The sequence below is a fragment of the Lagenorhynchus albirostris genome, chromosome 1 (genome assembly GCF_949774975.1).
Source record: "Lagenorhynchus albirostris chromosome 1, mLagAlb1.1, whole genome shotgun sequence".
Classification (NCBI taxonomy): domain Eukaryota; kingdom Metazoa; phylum Chordata; class Mammalia; order Artiodactyla; family Delphinidae; genus Lagenorhynchus; species Lagenorhynchus albirostris.
The window spans coordinates 24,751,436-24,773,061 of NC_083095.1; the positions used below are offsets into that span (position 1 = coordinate 24,751,436).

At 46.4% G+C, this 21,626-nt stretch overlaps 1 protein-coding gene across 4 annotated transcripts in view; it reads right to left on the reverse strand.

Annotated features, from left to right (window-relative positions):
- NRXN3 (neurexin 3) overlaps positions 1-21,626 on the reverse strand; it is a 1,617,293-nt gene that overhangs the window by 1,572,925 nt on the left and 22,742 nt on the right. For all 4 annotated transcript variants that reach the window (XM_060166202.1, XM_060166193.1, XM_060166220.1 and 1 more), the window contains exon 2: positions 8,623-8,640. In XM_060166202.1, coding sequence (XP_060022185.1) covers positions 8,623-8,640 — 18 coding nt within the window. The remainder of the gene's footprint in view (positions 1-8,622; positions 8,641-21,626) is intronic.

The following is a 21,626-nucleotide window of genomic DNA, read 5'->3' on the forward strand; positions in this document are numbered from 1 at the left end:
CAATACACAGCTGGTTATAGCATAGTGTATTATGATGAGGGCTTTACTAGCCCCGTGACCTAAGGTGCCATGGAGCTCAAAGGGGGGATCATTCATCCCATCCTCCCTTCTATCTCCTCACCCCCACCTCCCTGCTTCCCTTAATTTATGGAGGGTATAAAACAGCAGTTAATGCTGAAGTTTTTAAGTCCCTTCACTTTCCTTTAAAACACTGGTTTTCAAACTTTGGTCATATCAGAGCACCTGGGGGAAACGTCTTACTTCAATGAGCCTGGATCGCCTTCATTAACTCTCCAGGTGATTTTCATGCTCACCAGAATTTGCAAACCACTGCTCTAAATAATCCAAAACCTGGATTCAAATCCCAGCTCTACCTCTTGCTAACTGGGATTCTGAGCATGTTAACTATTCCGTGCCTTTTTCCTGTAAAACAACGGCATCTCACTTGTAAGACATCTTCTCAGGATTACTGTGACCATCACATGCAACCACATATGGATACCACTAAGCAGAGTTCACGGCACGTAGGAAGGGCTCAAAAGCTTGTAGTCACTGCTGTTGTTATTCAGGAGACCGGCATATCTAAGCCCTCTCTCCTCCAACCCCCCCTCTCATCTCTTGCCAACATCACTTCTCCAGTAAGCTGGCAGCACCGGCAGACCGCCTACCCAGGCGTCCTCAGATGCCTCCCTCCATGGGGAGGCACAGTCAGCTAAGTGGCCCCATAAGGGCACCCACTGTCCTCAACGATCAGCTGTATTCCATCGGCCCACCCCTCCTGAGGCCCAGCCCCACAAACTGACTAGCTTAGCCCAGGAGCTTTCCAGACCTTCCTAGGCAGGTCTTCGGAATGGGAGGGTCTCCAGTGCTGCCATAGATAGGCTGTGTGACTCAGCTGAATTACAGGGAAGTGCTATGGCCTGTTTTCTCTCCTGTACCAAGAAGGAATTAATCTAGAATAGTTTCTCTTTGGTCTCACCAACGGCATCTTGAACAGCACAACCTTTGAATGAAACTTCCCCATACATTGCAGCACATCTAGCATTCGTTGTCCCTTCCTCCTAAATGCCACCAATGCCCCCTCATTATTGGAGCAACAAATACCCATCCTACACATTTGGCAGGGTCAGGGGTAGGGGCAGTACTATCCCATTGAGACGACAGGATCACTTTAATGGTTTTTCCAGCTCTAACCCTGACCTTGCCCTCCAGAACTGAGAAACAAACTGGGACCATCAGCAGCACCCCGGTGAGTCTGCCTTGCCAAGACAGTAAAGGAGGCGATTTTAAAAGGCTCTAGAAAAAGGCACCAGGGCCTAGTGATCTGCTTCTTTGAGTTATAGCCGAAGCTGGAGGCACGCTGGCAAGCAGCTCCTTACTCACACCTACTCATCGGGAACAGCTACAGGAGCCAAGGGGCTCTTCCCAGGCCCCAGCCGGGCAATTGGCTGGGAGCTGAGCACTGTTAGCCCAGCCAAGGGCCCCTTTCCAATCCAATTACGCGCAGCAGTGGTGGATTTCCCTACAGCCCGCATTCCCCACTGAGCTGAGCCCAAGATGGGCACTGAATAAACACTGGTTCAATTACCTTCTGTCTCAGGGTGAACCCCAACCAAAAAGCAGCCTGTCTTTTAAAGGGGTGTGGGGTAAAACAAAGAACTGAGCCTTGAGCGCTATTCATTCACTGAGCAAGGGTTTACTCTGTGCCTGTGATGCACTGGCACTGCTCTAGGCTGACACCATCCACGTACAGGAGTAGTGCACCTTCGTGGGGTGAACGCTCTAGCTGGAACGCCATAGGAGACATCTCCAGGGCCAGACATACCAGGGTCTGCATCCTGCTCCACCACCTTTTACAGGGCGGGACTGATGAGTTAACATCCCTGAGTGTCAGTTTGTTCATGGTGAAATGGGTTTAAAAACCGAATCCACCTCCTGGGCGTGTCAAAAGAATTAACTGATGCACGTAAAAACATAGTATTTCAGTGCCTGGCTCAAAATACAAGCTCAATAAATGTTTCTCCTAATAAATAAGAGAGAAAAGCCAGTGGGACTATTGCCCAAAAGAATAGGAAAGAAAAGACAAAAATATAACGGGTAGCACTGGAGTTAGGAGCTGTCAGTCTCTGGTAATGGAGGAGAAGGCGTTTTCCTGAATCCTCCTCCCCAAGAGAGCTCAGTTAGATGGCCTAATCATAGATCCTCAGAATGGAAGAAGCCTGAGAGGTCATCTGATTTAAAGAAGCCTGATACCCAGAAAGGTTAATGACTTACCCGAGGCCACATAGCTCCTGGGGAAAGCAACAGAGCCAAAGGGAGGCAGAATGACAAAGCAGAGACCCCAGGATGCATTTAAATCTTGATACCTACCCTACTTGCTTCTGGTCTTGGGCAAAGGATGTGATGTTTTGGAGACCAAGTTTCTTCATCTGTGAAGTGGTAGGGACCTGGCACATGGTGGCTCCTTTACGAATATCAGTCCCCTTTCCGCCCTCTTACTGGGATTTCTTGGCCTCACTTGAGAGCAATGGTGGCCAGGATCTAAGTCTGAGGGACCTCTTTACTGAATGCATAAAGATCAGGAAGGATGGGAGAGAGTGTGTGACAAGGAGAAAACAGCAGGTGTGTTTAGAGGTGTCTACAGCTCAGCAGTGGGGGCATCCCCTGAACAGTTAGGGGGACCAAGACACAGGAAAAGAATGTTTTCTTTTGTTTTTAGACCTCTCTGAGCCTAAGTATCTTCATCTGTAAAACAGAAACACATGTGGAAAGGATCAAGCAAGATAACTTAAAATAATAGCTAATGTATACATTGCTTACTATGTGCCAGGCACTGTTCTAAAGACTTGACATGCATGAGCTCATTTAATCTTCACAATAGCCCCATGGAGTAGGTACTTATTGTCCCCATTTTACAGAGGAGGTAAGTAGGGCCCACAAAGGAAAAGTAAGTTGAACAGGCCATACTGTGCTGAGATAGAGGCAGGATGTCAACCCAGGCATCTGGCTCCGAGCCTGTGCTCTAACCCAGAGGTGGCACACTGTTTCTGCAAAGGGCCAGATGATAAAGCTTTTAGGCTTTGCAGGCCATAGTGTCTGTGTTGCAGCTGCTCCAAGCTGCCTTTGCAAAGCAGCCATAAATGATACAGAAATGAACAAGCGTGCCTGTGTTCCAACAAAACTTTGTGAACACTGAAATCTGAATTTCATAAAATTTCTGCATCACTCATTATTCTTCTTTTGATTGCTTTCAACTATTTAAAAAGTGAAAAATCAACCTCAGCTTGAAGGCCGTGTGAAAGCTGGCAGCTTACCTTGCCTCACATATAGAGGAAGTGCCTGAACAGAGACCTGCACAGACCCAGTGGTTGCTAAGTGTTCATTCCCTTCCCTTTCCTTAATCTCATTCTTCCTCTTAGCTCCTATCAAGCCAGAAAGTGGATTTTTCACTCTGTGCCCAGCAGAAGAGACGAGGAACAGGGCTTTAGCAAGGCGGAGTGCACCTTCCTCAGTAAACACGGCCCTGTGGGCCCCGAAGAGACGGGGAGTTTTAGGCCAGTGTGTCCCCAGCTTTAACGGCAGACCCCTGGGGCTCTTGGTCTTTGCAGGTTCTGACTCCACAGGTCTGGGGTGATGCCTGAGATCCTGCCTTTCTAACGGGCTCCTGGGCGAGGCTGATGCTGCTAGTTCTGTGGGTCGGATCCCCTCTCCCAGCAGCAAGCTTCGAGAGCAAAGCCTCCGTGTCCATAAACACAAGGCAGCGTGTCAGGCACTGCCTCCTGGCTTCGGGTGAAGAACGGTGTCCCTCAGGCTGGACGAGGGACTCCCTGGAGACATAGCAGGGCTCAGGACAGATCAGCAGGTCCCCTCTCCAAGGAGAGCACTGAGATGACTTAAACTGGAGGAGGAAGACAACAAGGGGCAGAGATCAAGAGCAGGCAGAGGGAGGCTCGAGCAAAGGCTGTCAGCTGCTTCTAGCAACCGTGGACCAAGGCCCCCTCTGGGCCCCGGCAGACAGGAGCCCCTCCTCCCACGCCTGCCAGGGTTCCGGTGGACCGAAGCAAGAGGCCTACTTCCTCATCAGGCCTCTGAATAACTAGGGCACTTCCACAAGGTCACAGCTTTTCATTTAAATTCCAGCTCTAATCAGCAGGCAGAGCCTGAGAAATTATCCCTTCCGAGGAGAGAAGCTGTTATTGGAGCACCGTAAACAGCACCCTAGCCCACGGCTGGGGGTAGAGTCTCTGGGGGAGGGGTTGAGAGGGGTCTCACAAGCACAGGCCCCAGCCCTGTTCCCTGCCTCTGAGATCCTCCTCTACCCCATCCTCTTCCTCACCTCCTTTGGCAGAGAGTTCTAGAACACATCGGGGGTGGGGAGATGACTGAGGGCAAACAGTTTGGCAGGGCTGGGACTGCCCACTCCTGCCCCACAGGCAGCCCAAGGGCAGATCCTAATGGCCAGGAGCATGGGATAAGGTATCCCTTCAGGGCCACAAATGGGTTACATGGCCTTGGAGATGCCCCTCCCCTCCCTGGGCCCCCATTTCCTCCTCTGAAAAGTAAGAGTTACAATCCTTAGACAGGATACCCTTTGAGCTCCAACGTGTCTCGGGACCCTACAGACCCACACTGCCCCTGGTGCTTGCAGCCACACTTTCAGCTCAAGAAGTACTTCTGAGGTCCTACTACGGTGCCATGCACTGTGCAGAGCTGGGAATGCAGACACAGACAAGATGTACGCCTGGCCCACAGCTCTGCCTTGGAAATGCCAGGGTTTTGAAGAGACAGGCACAGGCTTCGGAGGCACAGCCATCTGCGATCCTGGTTTGCGCTGGCAGCTGGCGACCGTGAACCTCTCTTTTGCAGCGAGGATGACAACGCTTACCTGGAGGGGCTGATGTGAAGATAAGGGAATGCATGGGAGGCATCAGAGCCGAGAGTCTCTCACCTCCTTCAGGCCAGCACGCCACAAATGCCTCTTGCCACTTTTTTTTTTTTTTTTGCGGTACGCGGGCCTCTCACTATTGCGGCCCCTCCCGTTGCGGAGCACAGGCTCCGGATGCGCAGGCTCAGCGGCCATGGCTCATGGGCCCAGCTGCTCCGCGGCATGTGGGATCTTCCCGAACCGGGGCACGAACCCGTATCCCCTGCATCGGTAGGCGGACTCTCAACCACTGCGCCACCAGGGAAGCCCTCTTGCCACTTTATTATCCTGAACCTCCTTCTCAAGGACTAGGAGGATGGGCTGTGGATTTTCCCACACAGAAGTCCGTCGAAATACCGCTTGCCCCTTTTCTCCTACCAGGACACTCTTTCTGAGTCCCCAGCTCATCTCCTGGACCTTGGGAAAGGTGTTGCCTGCCAGGCGCCATCTCCAGCTGCATTTTATAGTAGGGTTACTTCTCAGCAATCTCCTCAACATGTAAAATTAATCAATTAATCAATCGTCACTTTATAGTATTCCAGCGGCCCCTGGGTAAATAGTTACATTAGCTCATAAAATCCCCAATTTGTCTTCCTGAGCGGAAGGAAAAAAAACATCAGAGAACCACTAAAGGCCTCCTGTTTCGGAGCCACAGCACCGCTGGCTCCAGATTGCCTGGCCAGGGGCTCGGAGAATGGGAGGCCGCCCGCTGACCGCAGCCAGGGCCGGGCAGCTCAGGCTGCCTCCTGCTACGGCCGGGGCCACAAGCGAAGTTTCTGGACCTGTGATTTGCTTCAGCCTCAGAACCCACAAAAAAAAGCAACGGTCAACGGGGTGACAAGATTGGCAATCAGCTCTTGACACCTCAAGGGCAGAATGGAGAGTGCAAGGTTCAGAATCAGGCTGGAATCCCCACTTGGTCCTGCTACTCAGCTGCTGGGTGACCTCAGCACAGCACTTAACCTCCTGACCTCAACTTCCTCAACAGAAAACTGGGGCTCAGGCAATGTACCTCAGAGGATTATTAAGAGAACAAAATGAGATAATGGCCATGAAACTGAGATAGTGCAGTGTTGTGCTAGTGATAGTGGCTATTTCTAAGGTAGGGTCACCCCACTGACCTCCATCCCTTTGAAGAGATGGAGGGGAGCCTATGGGTCCTTAGCGTTTCACCCCACCAGGACCAGTAGGGCACCTTTGTGAGAATGAGGAAAAGGTGCCCCCAGGTTAGAGGCCTGCCCCTGGGTGCAGGCGTGGCAAAGCACAGATTGGATTTTGGCCTCCATGCGTTCCCTGAGCTGGCAGCCGCTACGCAGGACCCAATACGCACAAGTCTAAGTGGAGACCCTGGGTCATCTCTGCCGTGAACCAGGAAGAGAAGAGGTTAAGCCAAGTGGCACTTTTACAAACAAATTTCTGATGTTGGGCTTAGTCCCTCACTTGAAGTATCCTAGAAAACATCAGCTTAGCAGAGAGACCTTCCTGGACCACCCTCTTTAAATTAGCAACTTCATTTTTACCTGCTTCACTTTTCTCCACAGCACTTACTACCCACCACCTGATACAACAGACATGTTATTATATACATACATATATAAGATGTATATATGTTTGTATATATGTGTGTATATTTATCTATATATAGATATATATAAAGATACATACATTTTTTTAGTGCCTTGTCTTCCCCTGTCTATAATAAAAGATCCATGAAGACAGGGATGGTCTTCTGTTTTGTTCCCTGTTTTATCCCTAGTACCTAGAACAGTGCCTGGTACATTGTAGGTTCTCGATAAATAAATATTTGCTGAGTGAGTGACTGAACTAAAATATTATTAAATAGAATAAATTTAATGATATCTTCCTAGAAAATGCTGTCCTGTGCTTTGGTTCAAACACCAGTTATTTTCAAAGGTGCGGGGTAGGCAGAAGAAACAGAGGCAGGGAAACCCTGTGTATCTGGTAGGGATAACAGTATTAGCCTTTTGTGTTGTGTAATATTCCATATAGATCAATGATCAGAAACCCTATTTAAGTCTGGCTGATTCTTTTACATATTCAAAAGCGATAAAGGATAAATTCATTTGGAAGGGGTGCTACTAATAAAGAAAAAGTCACATTACCTCTGCGCAAAAATAAACAATAGTCTCATTAGGAAATATGAGATCTTCAAGTGAAGAAATTCTGGGATGGGACCCAGCATGTTCCAATGCAGTATGCATGGGCTTTGGAGTCTGAAAGCCCCAAGTTCAAATTCCAATGAGCTGACAAGCCCTATGACCTTGCACAAACTGCTTAATCTGTCAGGCCCTAAATTTCCTTCACATTAAAATGTATATAACATCGACATGTACACACTGCTACATTTAAAAAGGATAACCAACAAGGACCTACTGTATAGCACAGGGAACTCTGCTCAATGCTGTGTGGCAGCCTGGATGGGAGGGGAGTTTGGGGGAGAATGGATACATGTATATTTATGGCTGAGTCCCTTTGCTGTGTACCTGAAACTATCACAACATTGTCAATTGGCTATACTCCAATATAATATAAAAAGTTTAAATAAACAAAATGTACATAACAATACCTATCCTGTATTGATGCTGTAAGAATTAAATGTTAAAAAGACTAAATAAGAAAATATATGTGAAAATACCTTAGAAATATGATACCCCCTTCTTATTTGGTAGGGTTACTCTTTTTTTTTTTTTTTTGCGGTACGCGGGCCTCTCACTGTTGTGGCCTTTCCCGTTGCGGAGCACAGGCTCCGGACGCACAGGCTCAGCGGCCACGGCTCACGGGCCCAGCCGCTCCGCAGCATGTGGGATCCTCCCGGACCGGGGCACGAACCCGCGTCCCCTGCATCGGCAGGCGGACTCTCAACCACTGCGCCACCAGGGAAGCCCGGTAGGGTTACTCTTAACCCAAAGTTCTAGACAGTTTAGAATGGTGAATGGTTTCCAACCATTCTATATCACCTGACACTTCTTATCTATAAATGGTTATTCCTCTCATATGCATCTATGTGTATGTGTGTACACATATATGTGTCTATACACACACATTGCTTACAGTCAGGACCCTGGATGAGTATCTATTTGTCTATTGACAAAAACCATTCCTCTTTCTTTTTCTTTTCTTTCTTTCTAACAGTGAACATGTATTAGTTATTATAAGCATTAGAAAAAAATATGGCTAATTCCACTGTGGAAAAGTAAAGTCATTTCTTAGAATATAAAGAAAGAAACCTTCTTTTACCCACATCATATTTTCCATGCTAAGTATATCATATCTTCAACTTTCAACCACATGAAGCTATAGAAGATAAGCAGATTTATGAAGACAAGGCAAAAATGCTTATTAAATTGGAGAATACATATCCTAAGAAAATCTCTTAAAAATAGTTTCAAAAATTGCACAATTTCCACTTCTTTTATTCACCCAGAAATATTAATCAGAAGAAAGTAATTGTATAAGCATGGGAACCACATTCCTCTGATTTTAATATGGTTCTTCAAAGCCAATTCAAATCCTTCAATTCAAGGCATTTCTTATAAACCTAAATCAATGAAAATGCAATGTACTTAGATTTTTGTTCTGTTTAGAGTCCCCAGGAAAAGGTCTCCCTCAGAGGCCAACCATGCACAGTCCGGCAGAGGGGAAATTTCCACAGCAGCTGTGCAAACACAAAGACTCACCTGGACCTTGACTGACATCTGTGGCAGCATTTTCAAAGGGAGGGAAAGGGAGAGGAGAGAAAGAGGGAGAAAAGGGAAGAAGAGTGTTAGCAGCACACACACACAATACACTGTGTCCTTGCATGGCTACCAAGTTCATGCAAGACTCCACAAATGCTCAGACTCTGAGCACTTAGTTCTACCGTCACCCAAAAACCACCCATGCAAGCCGAGGGGCCAAGCTCCCTTTTCACTGTGCATGTAGCAAGAGAGGTGAGCTTCACATCTGTCCGGAAAGACATCATCCTGGAATCAGATAGGGCTTCAAAGAGCTAAGCAGACTGGAATCCTGCAAGAATATTGGTTAAAATATTCTGGTTGATTTCTGCAATCCAACACCCAAGCAAATCCTCCTCCCCTCCAGTTACAGAACACTGGACATGAAGCCAAGCAAGGTTTCCCCACAGAGAGAAAAGATAATAATAAACCATTCCCTTGAGGAACAAAGGAAAAGGCATTAGAATTAAGAGCAAATTGCAGCGTTATTCACTTCATAAGACTGGAGGACACAAGATCACAAAACATTTATAATTCCCTCCCTCCCCAGTATTCCCAGTGACCATCCTTCATCACAGACAGCAGTGTGTGTGCATGAGATTGTGTGTGAGTAGATCACTTGCCACACAAATTGAAATTCTGCCTCTCCTAATTTTTCTCCTTGCGTTTCACACCATCATTAATGACAGAAATTGCCATTTGAAATCTCTTCTGACAACTACAAATAAACATCCAGCCTTGGGAAGGTTAATATTTGAATTAAACCAATGAACTTTCAAAAAGTGAAGAACGGTCCACTCCCATCATCTCCATGAATACAATCTCCTCCTCCTCCCCTCAAATGTAAAATAGAATTATGCTGGGGAAGCCCAACCAAGAGCAGCCCAAAGCATTGTTAAAATCCCTAGACCTGACCTGGTAGGATATACTACAGCTTAGGAAAAGGAATGGGGTTACTTCACGAAACCACTGGCCATCCAGGCCATCCTGGGTGACTCCCTTAGAATCACTGAATGGTGGGTCTGGGACATCCGTAGACATTATCTAGTTCAATTATTTTTTGCTAAGATGGAGGATGAAAAAAGGTTGAGAGACTTGTCCAAGGTCACACAGCTAGTTCAGGGAAGGGACCCTAGAAAAGACCCTGGATCTCTTGAATCCCACCCAATTCAATGTTCATTCAACTGAAACCCAGGTCCCTCCAGGGCATATGGGACCGGAATTCAGTTTGCAAGCTTAAGTGAGCACTGAAGCCCTGAGGAAGTGGTGAGAGCCTCCCAGTTACCCTATGTGCTTCTAATCTACAGCAATCAGATTTGCAGAGCTCCAGCGAGTTCCTCAGGGCTCTTGCCCCAACAGAATCCAGGCGCTGACTTAACCTGCAGCAACAGCCAGGCATTTCTCCAGCCCACACCCTGCATTCCCTGGAAGCTGTATTTGCTCAATGAGACTTACAGAGAGCTCTGAATCATTCCTCAGCCACACCCACTTCCAGGTTTTCTGGTGAGTTGTTAGATTTAGGGGTGGAGTAGCAGCATGGAGGAAGAAAAGAGGCCAAACAGAAGAGGTGGAAAGGCAAAACACGCTGCGAAAATAACAAAGCAGAGCCATTAACCGTGACTGATGGACTGCCTAGAACAGTGGTCGTAAAAATACCCCTTCATTATGCAGGGTATCAAACTGTTTACACATGGTGGAGTTCAGTGGTGAAAGTGTCAACACTGTTGTTCATAGAAACGCACTCTTCGTGGGCACCAAGACCCAAGGGAGACAGGACACCTTGGAACCCCAAAGTTCTTCTGACACTAAGTTGGGCACTGTATTTACAATCCTCAATTATGGAGACAGTCCAGGTTCAAATTCTGACCTGCTTGATGACCTTGAGTTAATCAGTGAATTTGATTGTTTCCTTCAGCTATAAGATGGGAAGATAACACAGCTTCCCTCGTGATAGGGTTATGATAATTAAATGAGATTAAATACTTGTAAATCACTTAACTCAGTACAAGGCAAACACTGCATAAACATTAGCTGCGCTGATTGTTACCATTTTGAATTACCTCGGACAGAATTATCCAAATATGTTGACCAGATGGCTCCCTGAAAACACCAAGAGACCACAGGAAATTTTTTTTAATTTATTTATTTATTTTTGGCTGCGTTGGGTCTTCGTTGCTGCATGCGGGCTTTCTCTAGTCGCGGCGAGTGGGGGCTACTCTTCGTTGCGGTGCGCGGGCTTCTCATTGCGGTGGATTCCCTTGTTGCGGAGCACGGGCTCTAGGCTCACGGGCTCTAGTGCACAGGCTCAGTAGTTGTGGCGCACGGGCTTAGTTGCTCCGCGGCATGTGGGATCTTCCCGGACCAGGGATCGAACCTGTGTCCCCTGCATTGGCAGGTGGATTCCTAACCACTGCACCACCAGGGAAGCCTGACAACAGGAATTAAGTTGTATTTCGTTTGGTGATTTGGGTTCAACTTTTCTGCTTGTGAACGAAGACGTTGCTCCAGCCCTCCCCTCCTTCTGGGTCTCTTTCCTGTAAGGTCGGATCTTAACAAAGGGCACCGAAAAACAGAAGAAAGCTTCAAGTGAGCTTTATTAGGGAGCGCTCCCGGGCGAGGTTCACTGGTCCGAGAGAAAGGGGCCAGAGAAGTCGCACCCGGGTGAGGGTTGGGCAAGATTTTATAGGGGAAGAAGGGAAAGGGGTGTGGTGAATCTGGGAGGGCGCAGGGTATTCCTTATTTGGTGGTCTTTTCGGGTATCCTGGGGGACCCTTAGTCCCGCCCCTCGAAAGGCGGGAAGGCTGGGCTGGTTTCAAAGTCCCCAGGTCAGTTCCTGGAACTGGGTGGTCCGGAATGTCTCCAGGGCAGTTTCTGGAACTGGGTGGTCCGGAGAATTTCGTTCTGATGCAACCTGTGAATCTGATTGTGTTCCCCTGCCTCGGGCCAGTTGGCCTTACATTTCCTCCCTCCCACTCCTCAGTGAGAATTGGGGTAAAGGGGAGTTCAAAAATTCTAGGTGAGCAGAAGTAGGGGGCAAAACAAATTCCATTCTTATTTCTTTTGTTTTCCCTCCTGAAGCCTTAATACAGCCCAGTTCTAGTCCTGCATATAAAAAATACAGTATCTCCTCTTGCCAAAGAGGGACAACAGACCACGAAAAACCCTCTTTAGCTGAGGGGTCAGTGTCCAAGCTCAGTTCCTGATTGTGGCGCCAAGCCAGAGGCAGTTCTGAGCATTCATGTCCAACCTGAGGAAAAGAGACACAGTATCACCTGGCACCTGTTCCAAGAAGCAGTGAGTGACCTGAATCTCTGCACTCAATTCTGACCAACAGAATGAAATGGCAAAGGCTGGGGTGTGGCAGTGGGAGAGCGGAATAGGGGGAGATCGGAAGCTCCACAGTACCCATCTGGTATATTGTGCGTCCAGCATCGTTTCCCCTTCTTTTTGTATCAAGTCCCAGTTGTCTTCTGGGGAATCTCTTTTCCCACCCTTAATCCCTGTGGTTTGGTAAAGATGACCCCCACCCTCACCCTGGCTCCAAGGGTACATATGTCCTGCAGGCCAAGTCATAGGGATTAACGCAGAGAAAGGGGGCTCCACAGCTGGATTAGTGGCACTCAGGCTCTGGCTCTTCAGGCTGCATGGACTTTCTGCCAGTCACCTAAGTTTTCTGTGCTTCAGTCTCCTTATCTGTAAAATGGGTGTGTTAATAGTTCCTACCTCCTAGGGTTGTTAGGAGGCGCTCAGAACAGTGCCTAGCATCTAGAAAGCCCTCAGTTAATGTTAGCTGGTAATTTTATTACCTTCATATATGGGAGGGCAAGGGTATTTTTTAGAAAAGCAACCTTTCTTGTGGTTACACAGCAAGGAAGTCTGACTTAGGATGCAGCTGGGGGTTTCTAACTCCATGCCTTGCTGCCTCCCCACTTCCAAGGTGGTCATCCCCAGAGCACTTCAGGCTGTCATTGCTGCTGGTACACAGCCTGGAGTCTGTGTATGAGGCAACAACACTGGGCCCTAGGACGGATCAGAGGAGATATATATATATGTGTGTGTGTGTGTGTGTGTATCAATTTTTTGATAGATAAAAAGTGGGCGCAAATTGCCAACGAAAAGGCAGTTGCCAACCAGATGAGATTGATCCAGGGGAGCTGGCATCCTCTCCTGTGCCAACACTTCCTCAGCCCCCTCCTGCTGTTTTATTTTCTCACACTGCTAGGCCTGTAGTTTTCCAGAGCGCCACTGCATTTTAATCTATATTCTATTTTCTCTCCTAGAAAATAGGTCAGACCCAAGGCAGAGTTCACCAGGTGGGGTCCCAGAAGGTTTGGCTGCACCTCGCCTCCAGGAGCCTGGCTGTGCAGCCTGCCCCATGCTCCCCAAAGCTCCTCCAGGGACGTGGGGTGGGTGTTTGGAGGTATAAAAGTAGCAAGTGGGGGAATCTTGGACTTCTGCCTCTTGAAATGATCTAGCCCAAGTGAGAGGTGAGGTGGGAGGGCTCCCCGGGTTGAGCCACATTCTGCAACAGCAGCAGATGGAGGGTCCTTTCGTTCCCCCACCTGGTTAGAAGAACCGCATCTCCCCAAATGGCAGGAAATTGTTTCCCTTTAACTTTAAAATAACCACGCTGAGCATACTCACTTGTGGCTGAAATTATTGTTGAATACGCAGTAAGCGTCCGTGGGGCACTGAGTAGAGGTGGGACTGCCCTAATTTACTTCTTCCCTGGTTGTGATGCCAAAGAGAGTGGGTGAAGGGTGGCAGTGGCTTTCAAATCCTTTTCCTCTCTTGTGGCTTTCCCATCCCTGGTTTGAGCATGGCACTCCTAACAGAGGTGGCCCCAGCCTGGATCAGAACTCCTTTTCATCAGGGTCCCACCCCCAACAATGTCTCAAGCACCTGCCATCCACCGAGGTCAGTGTGAATGCCAGAGCTTGGAAGACAGGAGGGAAGGCGCCAGTTTATACGGGCCGGTCCTCAGCCCTCCTGTCAAACAGCAGAAGGAACTAACATGAATGGAGCAGGTCCTGCCTAGAGCCTGTGCATTTGCTATTCCGCTGCCTGCCAGAACAGTCTTTGTCAGACAGATGTAAGACTGGTCCTCACTTTCTTCAGGTATCCATTCAAATGTTCCTTCTCAGAAAGATTTTTCTCTAACCACCTTCTCTAAAATAGGGACCCTCCTCTACCACTGACCCGGCGTTTCCTTTCTTTATGGCACTAATCACTATCTGACATTATAGGATGGGTCTGTTTTTATTGTTTAAATCCCCCTTGGAATATAAGCTTCATGAGAGCAGTACTGCCTGTTTCATTCACTGCTTGTATCCCCAGTGTTTAAGGAGGAGCTGGCCTACAAGATGTGCTCAGCAATATGCAATGAACAGTGACTAGATCATCTCAATTGATACAACTCACTGATATAGATGTTATTGGTGTCTCCATTTACACATGAGAAAATTGAGGCTCAGAGAAGTTAAGGTCTGTGCCTATGGACAGAAAGGCAGAGCTGGGATTGGACTCTGGGTCTGTCTTAATGCCCTTCCTCGATTATGGACCCTGTTTTCTTCAGCGTTGGCCTCATTATCAGGTGAGTTGTCTCCATATGGTAACAAAGATGGAATCTGGCAGCTCTAGAGAAAAGAGAGCAGCCTATTTCCTGGTAATTCCAGTAAATTCCCTGGGAAGGCTCTCATTGGTTTGGCTTAGGTCACATGTCTGTTCCAGAGCCAATTACTGTGTCCATCATCACATACCAGAGGATGAATTTGGGGATAAAATGGGGTAATGCCTCTACGTCCCTGGCGCAAATCAATACTAATCATAATACAGCTCACATTTATTGAGGATTCTCTGTGTGCTGGGCACTGTCCTAAGTGCTTACTATACATCTTCTCACTAAATTCTCACCACAACCCTAACAGGTAGGAACATGATTCATCCCATTTTACAGATAATGAAATTAAGACCCAGTGGAGAGGCTCCGTCATTACTAACACATCTTATATTCAGAGTAGCACATCAGATAAGGGTCAACCTATATTTCTGAATAAAAGAGTAAACCAGGATAGGTACCATCTGACCCATCAAGCTATAAATTAGGGATACGAATATTGGGCATCTCATAGGAGTGAGAAAAAGGCATAGCCCAGGCAGAAGGAGGCGGCCAAATGCAGTGTGACCGTAAGTCTGGACAACTGGAGTTCCTGCCTGGGCTGTACACTTTAGAGGAGCCTGCCCTGGCCCTCCTGAAGCCACACCCCACCACATGAACTGAGCAGTCCACAGGGCCAGCTGGATTTTCCCACCCAGCACCAGCAACACCTGCCACTAACCCCGAGGACACTCAGGTACTCAGGTACTCTGAATTCCTTGCCCAAACTGCCCCAAATCCATGTGGGCCTCTTCCCTGTGTCCCTTCTCCCCAAAGCAGACCGACCCACTGATGTGTGTACTCTTGTGTCAAGAAATGGCCAAGGGGAAGCTATCTGCAGGAGCTGTTGACTTCTACAAGCTGGGGCACCCACAAAAATGTGCACAAGGATATCTGTGGTGCTGCAGCTGGAGAGAAGGGAGGCTGACCCCTAGCCTCCATGTGTATTCTTATCCCAGGCGCACAAACATCGGGCAGGTTTTCAACTCAGGATTACACCTGACTTAACATTAGGAGAAAAAAAATTAAAAAGGCAAAGACTGCATCTCCCCAACAGTCTATCCTTTCTTGCCCCTGAAGAAAATGAGCATAAGATTCTTCCCTCTACTTCAGGAACAAATATATAGAAACAGTATTTTTTTTTTTTTTTTTTTTTAGTTGAGAGCTAAAGCAAACTTCCAGCAGCAAAGAGGCTGGGTTTCCTGCGTTCTGGGGCTTTTTCTGGCTCTCAGTATCTGAGCTCTTCAAACACAGGAAGAGCTGTCTTTCCACAAAAGGCCAGGTGGTGTTAGCTTCATCCCCGACACAGAGCCCATTTATCCGCCTTTGTAGAAGACTGAGCCCTCCCAAGCCCTGGTGCTGTTTGCTTTTGTTCTTTGATGCTAATGACTCCAGATTGCAAGATGGAGCGGAGGGGTAGCTGCTGTGTCAGGTGCCAGGCTGCCTGGGAAGGCAGCGGCGGGGAGAGGGGCAGGATGGAAAACAGGAAGGAACGAGGATGGCACTCCTGTGGGCCAGGTCTCCGCTGCTCCCGAACACTTTAGGGGCTACAACACACTTGTAGTGGCTGTGGCTTGAGGAGCCTGAGCTTGACTGACAGTTGGGAGAAGAGGGAATCTACTTGTTACAGATACAGTCGGAGATCAGTGCAGACAGTGGGCTTTGTTCTTCGTGATTTTTTTTTTTTTTAATTCTTTAGAGGTTCTGAGCACAGACGGGGGGTAAAGCAATCTGGGCTTTAAATCCTGTCTTCGCTATTTGTTATTAAAAATATTTTTGTTCAGTTTCTTACTTTACCTTCCTCTTCAGCCGCATGGGAATAATGGCAGTGGAGTCAATTCAGCTAGAAGCACCCACGCATCCCTAAAAGTCAATGTGCTATGCAAAATCACGTAGTAGAAACCACAGGGCTTACAGGGAAAATAGGATTGGGGCACAGTACCCCAAAACTTCATCAGTGACACATAATGAAAGATAGGAACCCGTTTTACACGTGTTAATGGTTAAGGAATGCATAAATGATACAGTAAGTATAGCACTTGAAAAAGACCTGAAGTTGCTTGTGGAAGTGGGAAACTTGCAAGTTGCTTTGAAGTAATGAAAGAAGGGTCATCTGAAGTTGGACAGGAAGTTATAACACCAGATGCTGATGGGTGTGGCTCATAACATGCCTGGGAACTGAAGTAGCTGGCACGTGTTCAGGTGTGTGCGCTTTGTGCATTCCTACACAGTTTGGTTCATCTGGCTGCAGTTTTCTGCCTTCACCTAGAGCTTCTCATGGGCAAAATCATGCACAATCAAAAGCAAAATTATTATGCTCAAATTGTTCCCTAATATATCAATAGCATTGGAACAAATTTGCATTTTCGAAATAAGCATTATAGCAGAACTGACTGTACCTAATTGAAATGACTGCTATGAGGACCAAATGAGATGATTCATACAAAGTGCTTGGTACAACGCCAGGCACAGGGTAAATATTCAATAAACACTTACTGAAACTGTTATTATTAATGTTTCTTCTGGCTTGTTGACACCTCCCTTGTAAACGGAAAGTACCCAGTTGAGCCTTCTATCCAGCCTTGCAAACAAAAGGCATCTCTAGCTAACTGCTAACTCCCCACCTTAGGCCATGAGGCTGGCACCTGCAGTAGGCCCCCACCTAACAAGACAAGGGTTTTAGAAAAGTCCTCATAGCGGATGGACACTGCTGGAGACAGGCTCCAAGTGCCAACTTCTTAGGTAAAGAAATGGGTGTTGGCCTCCCCAAATGAGCATGACCCACAGGGAGAAAAGTACACACCTGCATCTCAGAGAACACCAGCAAATCAAAGGAGAAACTGACCAACATGAGAGGATGCCCCATCATCTGGCAGGATAAGAGAGGAGTGCATCACAGGAGGGGAAAGAAATCAGTCAATCCTCAAATTAGGAAAACAGCCTAGATGCAGACATTTTCAATCTCCCTGTCTCCTGCAGAGAGCACAGGGGTTAAGAGGCAGGAAGAGCTGAGTGAAAATCCTGGCTCTTCCACACACTATGTATATGAGCTCATGCATGTTAGCTAACCTGAGACTCAACTTCCCCACCTGTAAAATGGGGACAATCTACTTATCTTCCGTTCTGCAAGATGAAAAGAGTTCATGGGGACTGATGTTAGGGTTATAAGGGCCTAATGTATGCAAAAGCACTGAGAGGGTGTCTGGCACTGAGGGAGTGCTAATCAATGCTGGTGAATCATAATTATTACATTTCCTCACCTGAGCGATTTCCATGAGACAGAGTTTTTGCCCTCTTTCTAAGAATTCCTCGCTCTCTGGAAAGACTAACTCCTCAGGGCTTATGCCAATTAGAAGAATGATCTGGAAGAAGCAAGGGTTTCAGTGGAGGTGAGTTCTGCAAATTCTGCAATTCAGTACAAAGAGCCTTGGAAGAGGAGGCTTATGTCTGCTCCTCTGTAGGGGGCGCTGTTGTAGAATGTGGGAAACAGCCCCACGCTTAGAATCAGAAGCCCTGGGGTTTTTGTTTTGTTTTCCTAAAATTTTTATTGTGGTAAGATACACATAACATAAAAGTTACCATCTTAACCATCTTTAAGTGCACAGTTCAGTGGCATAAAGTACGTTCATAATGTTGTGCTACCATCACCCGTTTCCAGAACTCTTTTCATCTTGCAGAACTGAAAGTCTTGTACCTATTAAACAACAGCTATCTATATCTCCTACACCCAGCCACCGGCAACCACCCTTCCACTTTCTGTCTTTAGCAAGTTAACTACTCTAGGAACCTCACATGAGTGGAACCATAGAGTATCTGTCCTTTTGTCACCGGCTTATTTCCCTTAGCACAGTGTCCTCAAGCTTCATCTATGTTGTGGCATGTGTCAGAATTTCTTTCCTTTTAAAGGCTGAATAATACTCCATTGTTTGTATACTGTAGTTTCCCCCTTATCCATGGGGACTACATTCAAGACCCACCAGGGGACGCTTGAAACTGCAAATAGCACGGAGCACTATATATACTATGTTTTTTCCTATACATATATACCTATGATAAGTTTAATTTATAAATTATCCAGTTGTTTAAGCCTTGCAAACAAAAGGCATCTCTAGCTAACTGCTACTCCCCACCTTAGGCCATGAGGCTGGTACCTGCATTAGGCCCCCACCTAACAAGACAAGGGTTTTAGAAAAGTCCTCACAGCAGATGGACACTGTAAGAGATTAACAATAATAACTAGTAATAAAATAGAACAATTATATTGTGATAAAGTTATCTGAATGTGATGTCTCTCCTTCTCCCAAAATCTTACTGTACTGTACTCACCCTTCTCGTGATGATGTGAGATGATGAGATGAAGTGAGGTGAATGATGTAGGCATTGTGATGTAGCACTCAGCTACGAATGACCCTCTGGTGATAGGTCAGAAGAAAGATTATCTACTTCGGGTGATCCTGGAGCATTGGTGATGTCAGTGGTTGGACGTCAGGATCAGATGATGTTGATGGGTGGGGATCCCGAGTGGGACAGAGCAGGATGGCACAAGATCTCATCATGCTACTCAGAAATGCACACAATTTAAAACTTATGAAATTGTTCATTTCCTGAATTTTCCTTTTTTTTTTGGACCATGGTTGACTGTGGGCAATTAAAACCATGGAAAACAGAACTGCAGATAAGAGGGGACTACTGTACACCACATTTTGCTTAGAGAAGCCCTGGTTTTGAGCCCTGACTTTCCAGCCTACTACCAGCTCTCTGACCTTGGGCAACTCACACAGCCTCTCTAAGCCTCAGCTTTCCCACCCATAACTAGCAGGAATAATGACTCCAATTACATGAACAAGTTGCAGTGAGGCTGAAATGAGACTGTAAATGTGGAAGCATTTTGTAAACAATAAAGTGCTATGTCATTCCTGTATTCACTCCAGAAATATTAATCGAGTGGCAATTCCTTACTGGTCCCTATGCTAGACCCTGGTATGAAAAACATTAAGTAGAGCCCCTATTCACAATGACATTACAACAGAAATTTTAAAAGAAGAGAAATACAGGGATCACAGTTCATTATAATCCCTGCTATTTACTGAAGGCCTCCCGTGTGTCAGGTACCTGTGGCAGTGTCGGACGTATATGACCTCATTTAAGCCTGATGTGGACCCACTTAACAGACGAGGAAACCAAGGCTCAGAGAAGTTAATATCCCCAAGTCCCCTTAACTCATAAGTAGTAGCGATGATTTGAACTCAGATTTCTCTGAATCCAAAGCCCTTTTCCTTCCCACAGCACCACCCATCCTTCCCCGATTATTTCTTCCTTCTCTGGTCTAACCACCCAAATCTATCACCCTATGTGACATGGGGGCAAATTTCAAGAAATTGGTGTGGAAAACTGATGGAAACTGTTGAGTGTCCACCATATCTTCTGCTGGGCAGGATCTCCAGATCCATATTTCAGAGAAAGAATTATAAATTGGGGCAACATACCCAAAACTGAATTCCATAAAAATACAACACCCAGCAAGATGTGAATAGGAGTTGCTTGCCAAAAAAAAAAAAAAAAAAAAAAGTGTGGTCAAATACATTTAGAAAACAGTGAGCTAAAGCAAGCTAATCAAGTATCTCTATGGCAAGACTTCAGAAAGCCACACCTACACTAAGGTACATTGTGAAGTCCAAGAGGGGATATAGTCTGCAGTTTTCCCAATGTTTTTGGAACATTGGACACTTTTTCTTCCGCAAAACACCTAGTAACATCTCACAGAACACAGTTTGAGAAAGGCTGGCTTTGAGGCTCTCAGAACAGCTGGGAAGCCTTTCAATTTATCACAAGCCTCTATCCTCACCCTTTTAGTTCTCATAGTGAGACTTTGTATCTGGTTCAGTTTGAAATAGCTAACATTTATCGACCACTTAACTACATGCCAGACACAGACTTAGGTGCTAGAGACTCAAAATAACTTCTGGGGATGCAGTTATAGTAAATCTAATAACCAAGAGAGTGTATAAACATGATAGGGCGGCCATATACAGCCATCTAGTATCACACTTCGCATTAATGGGGGATTTGGGGTTGACAGAGACTGCTTCAAAGTCTTTTGCTGGAGAAATCTTGCAGTGGTCCCCAGAGGATAAACAGTAACAATTAAGTGGAGAGAAATCTTGTAAGAACATTTTACCAAAACAGGCCAGCGGTCAGATTGACATCCCTGAGGGATGGGCTCCCTGCAAGGCATGTAGTGCACCAAAAAGACCATAAGCATTGAGCTTAAATCCCAACTTTGTTATCTATTACGTGACCTTGGATAAGTTATTTAAACTTCATCTGTGAGATGGGAATCATTACATCAATTTGAGTTGTCAAGAAGCTCAAAAGAGGCAATTGTATATACAATGCCTAATGACCTGCCCGGCACCATGCTTAGTTCCATTTTTTTTGATTGGTAACATCCCGGAGTAACGTGTTAAGAAAGAGTCTGAGGCTGCATATGAGCTTAGAAAGAAAAGAGGGTCATGATTGATTTGCAGTTCCTGCCAGGGGCTTGAAAAGGAGGGGGTCATATATTGGCTCAAGTTAGCTGGAGAGTTTCAACAGAGTGCTTTCCCAAGGGTCCTTGCCCTGAGAAAAGGAGTTTCTAATGACCTGGGGAACCTCAGAAGAAAGCAAGTAGCCCTAACAGAGGCCTTCTCACTACTAGCACCTGTCAGCATTTCTGCTTTCCTTTATACCCTTCCCTTTCTTTCATTTTCAGGAAATGAACAAGGTTGATTTCTTGTCTTTGCAAAGCAAGGGTGTGTTGTGATGTGAAATTAGTACAGTATTTGCTCTGAACCTAAAATAATTTTTTTTTGAGCCTGAAAACCATGCATGTAGCCTAATTAGTACCAGTCCTATTTTAAAAGGCTCAACAAGATTCTGCAGACCCTACTAGAGGGAGCTCAGAAACCCAGGCAAGGAGGCATTCCACTGCCAGGAACTGCAGAGATCAAGCAAGCAGAGAGGGAGCCCCTAGAAGGAAATTTACATTTTCATATTGATAATATGCTTTTTGAGTTATAATTAATATTAATCGCCATTTTTATCTTGTAACGTCTGTGGTCAGTTAAAAACAATAAAAACATTAAAATTCGATTGTTCCAGAGAGAACAGAGTAGACACATTGAATTTTAGAAGTGGAAGAGTGCTGGTATGTCAAGCAGATCCGTCTCTTTTGGTTTACCAGTTCATTCCATCGACGTGTACTCATTGCATATATCCATGGTCAAGGGACTGTGCTAGGCACTGGGGTGATGGCTAGTGAACAAAACAGACA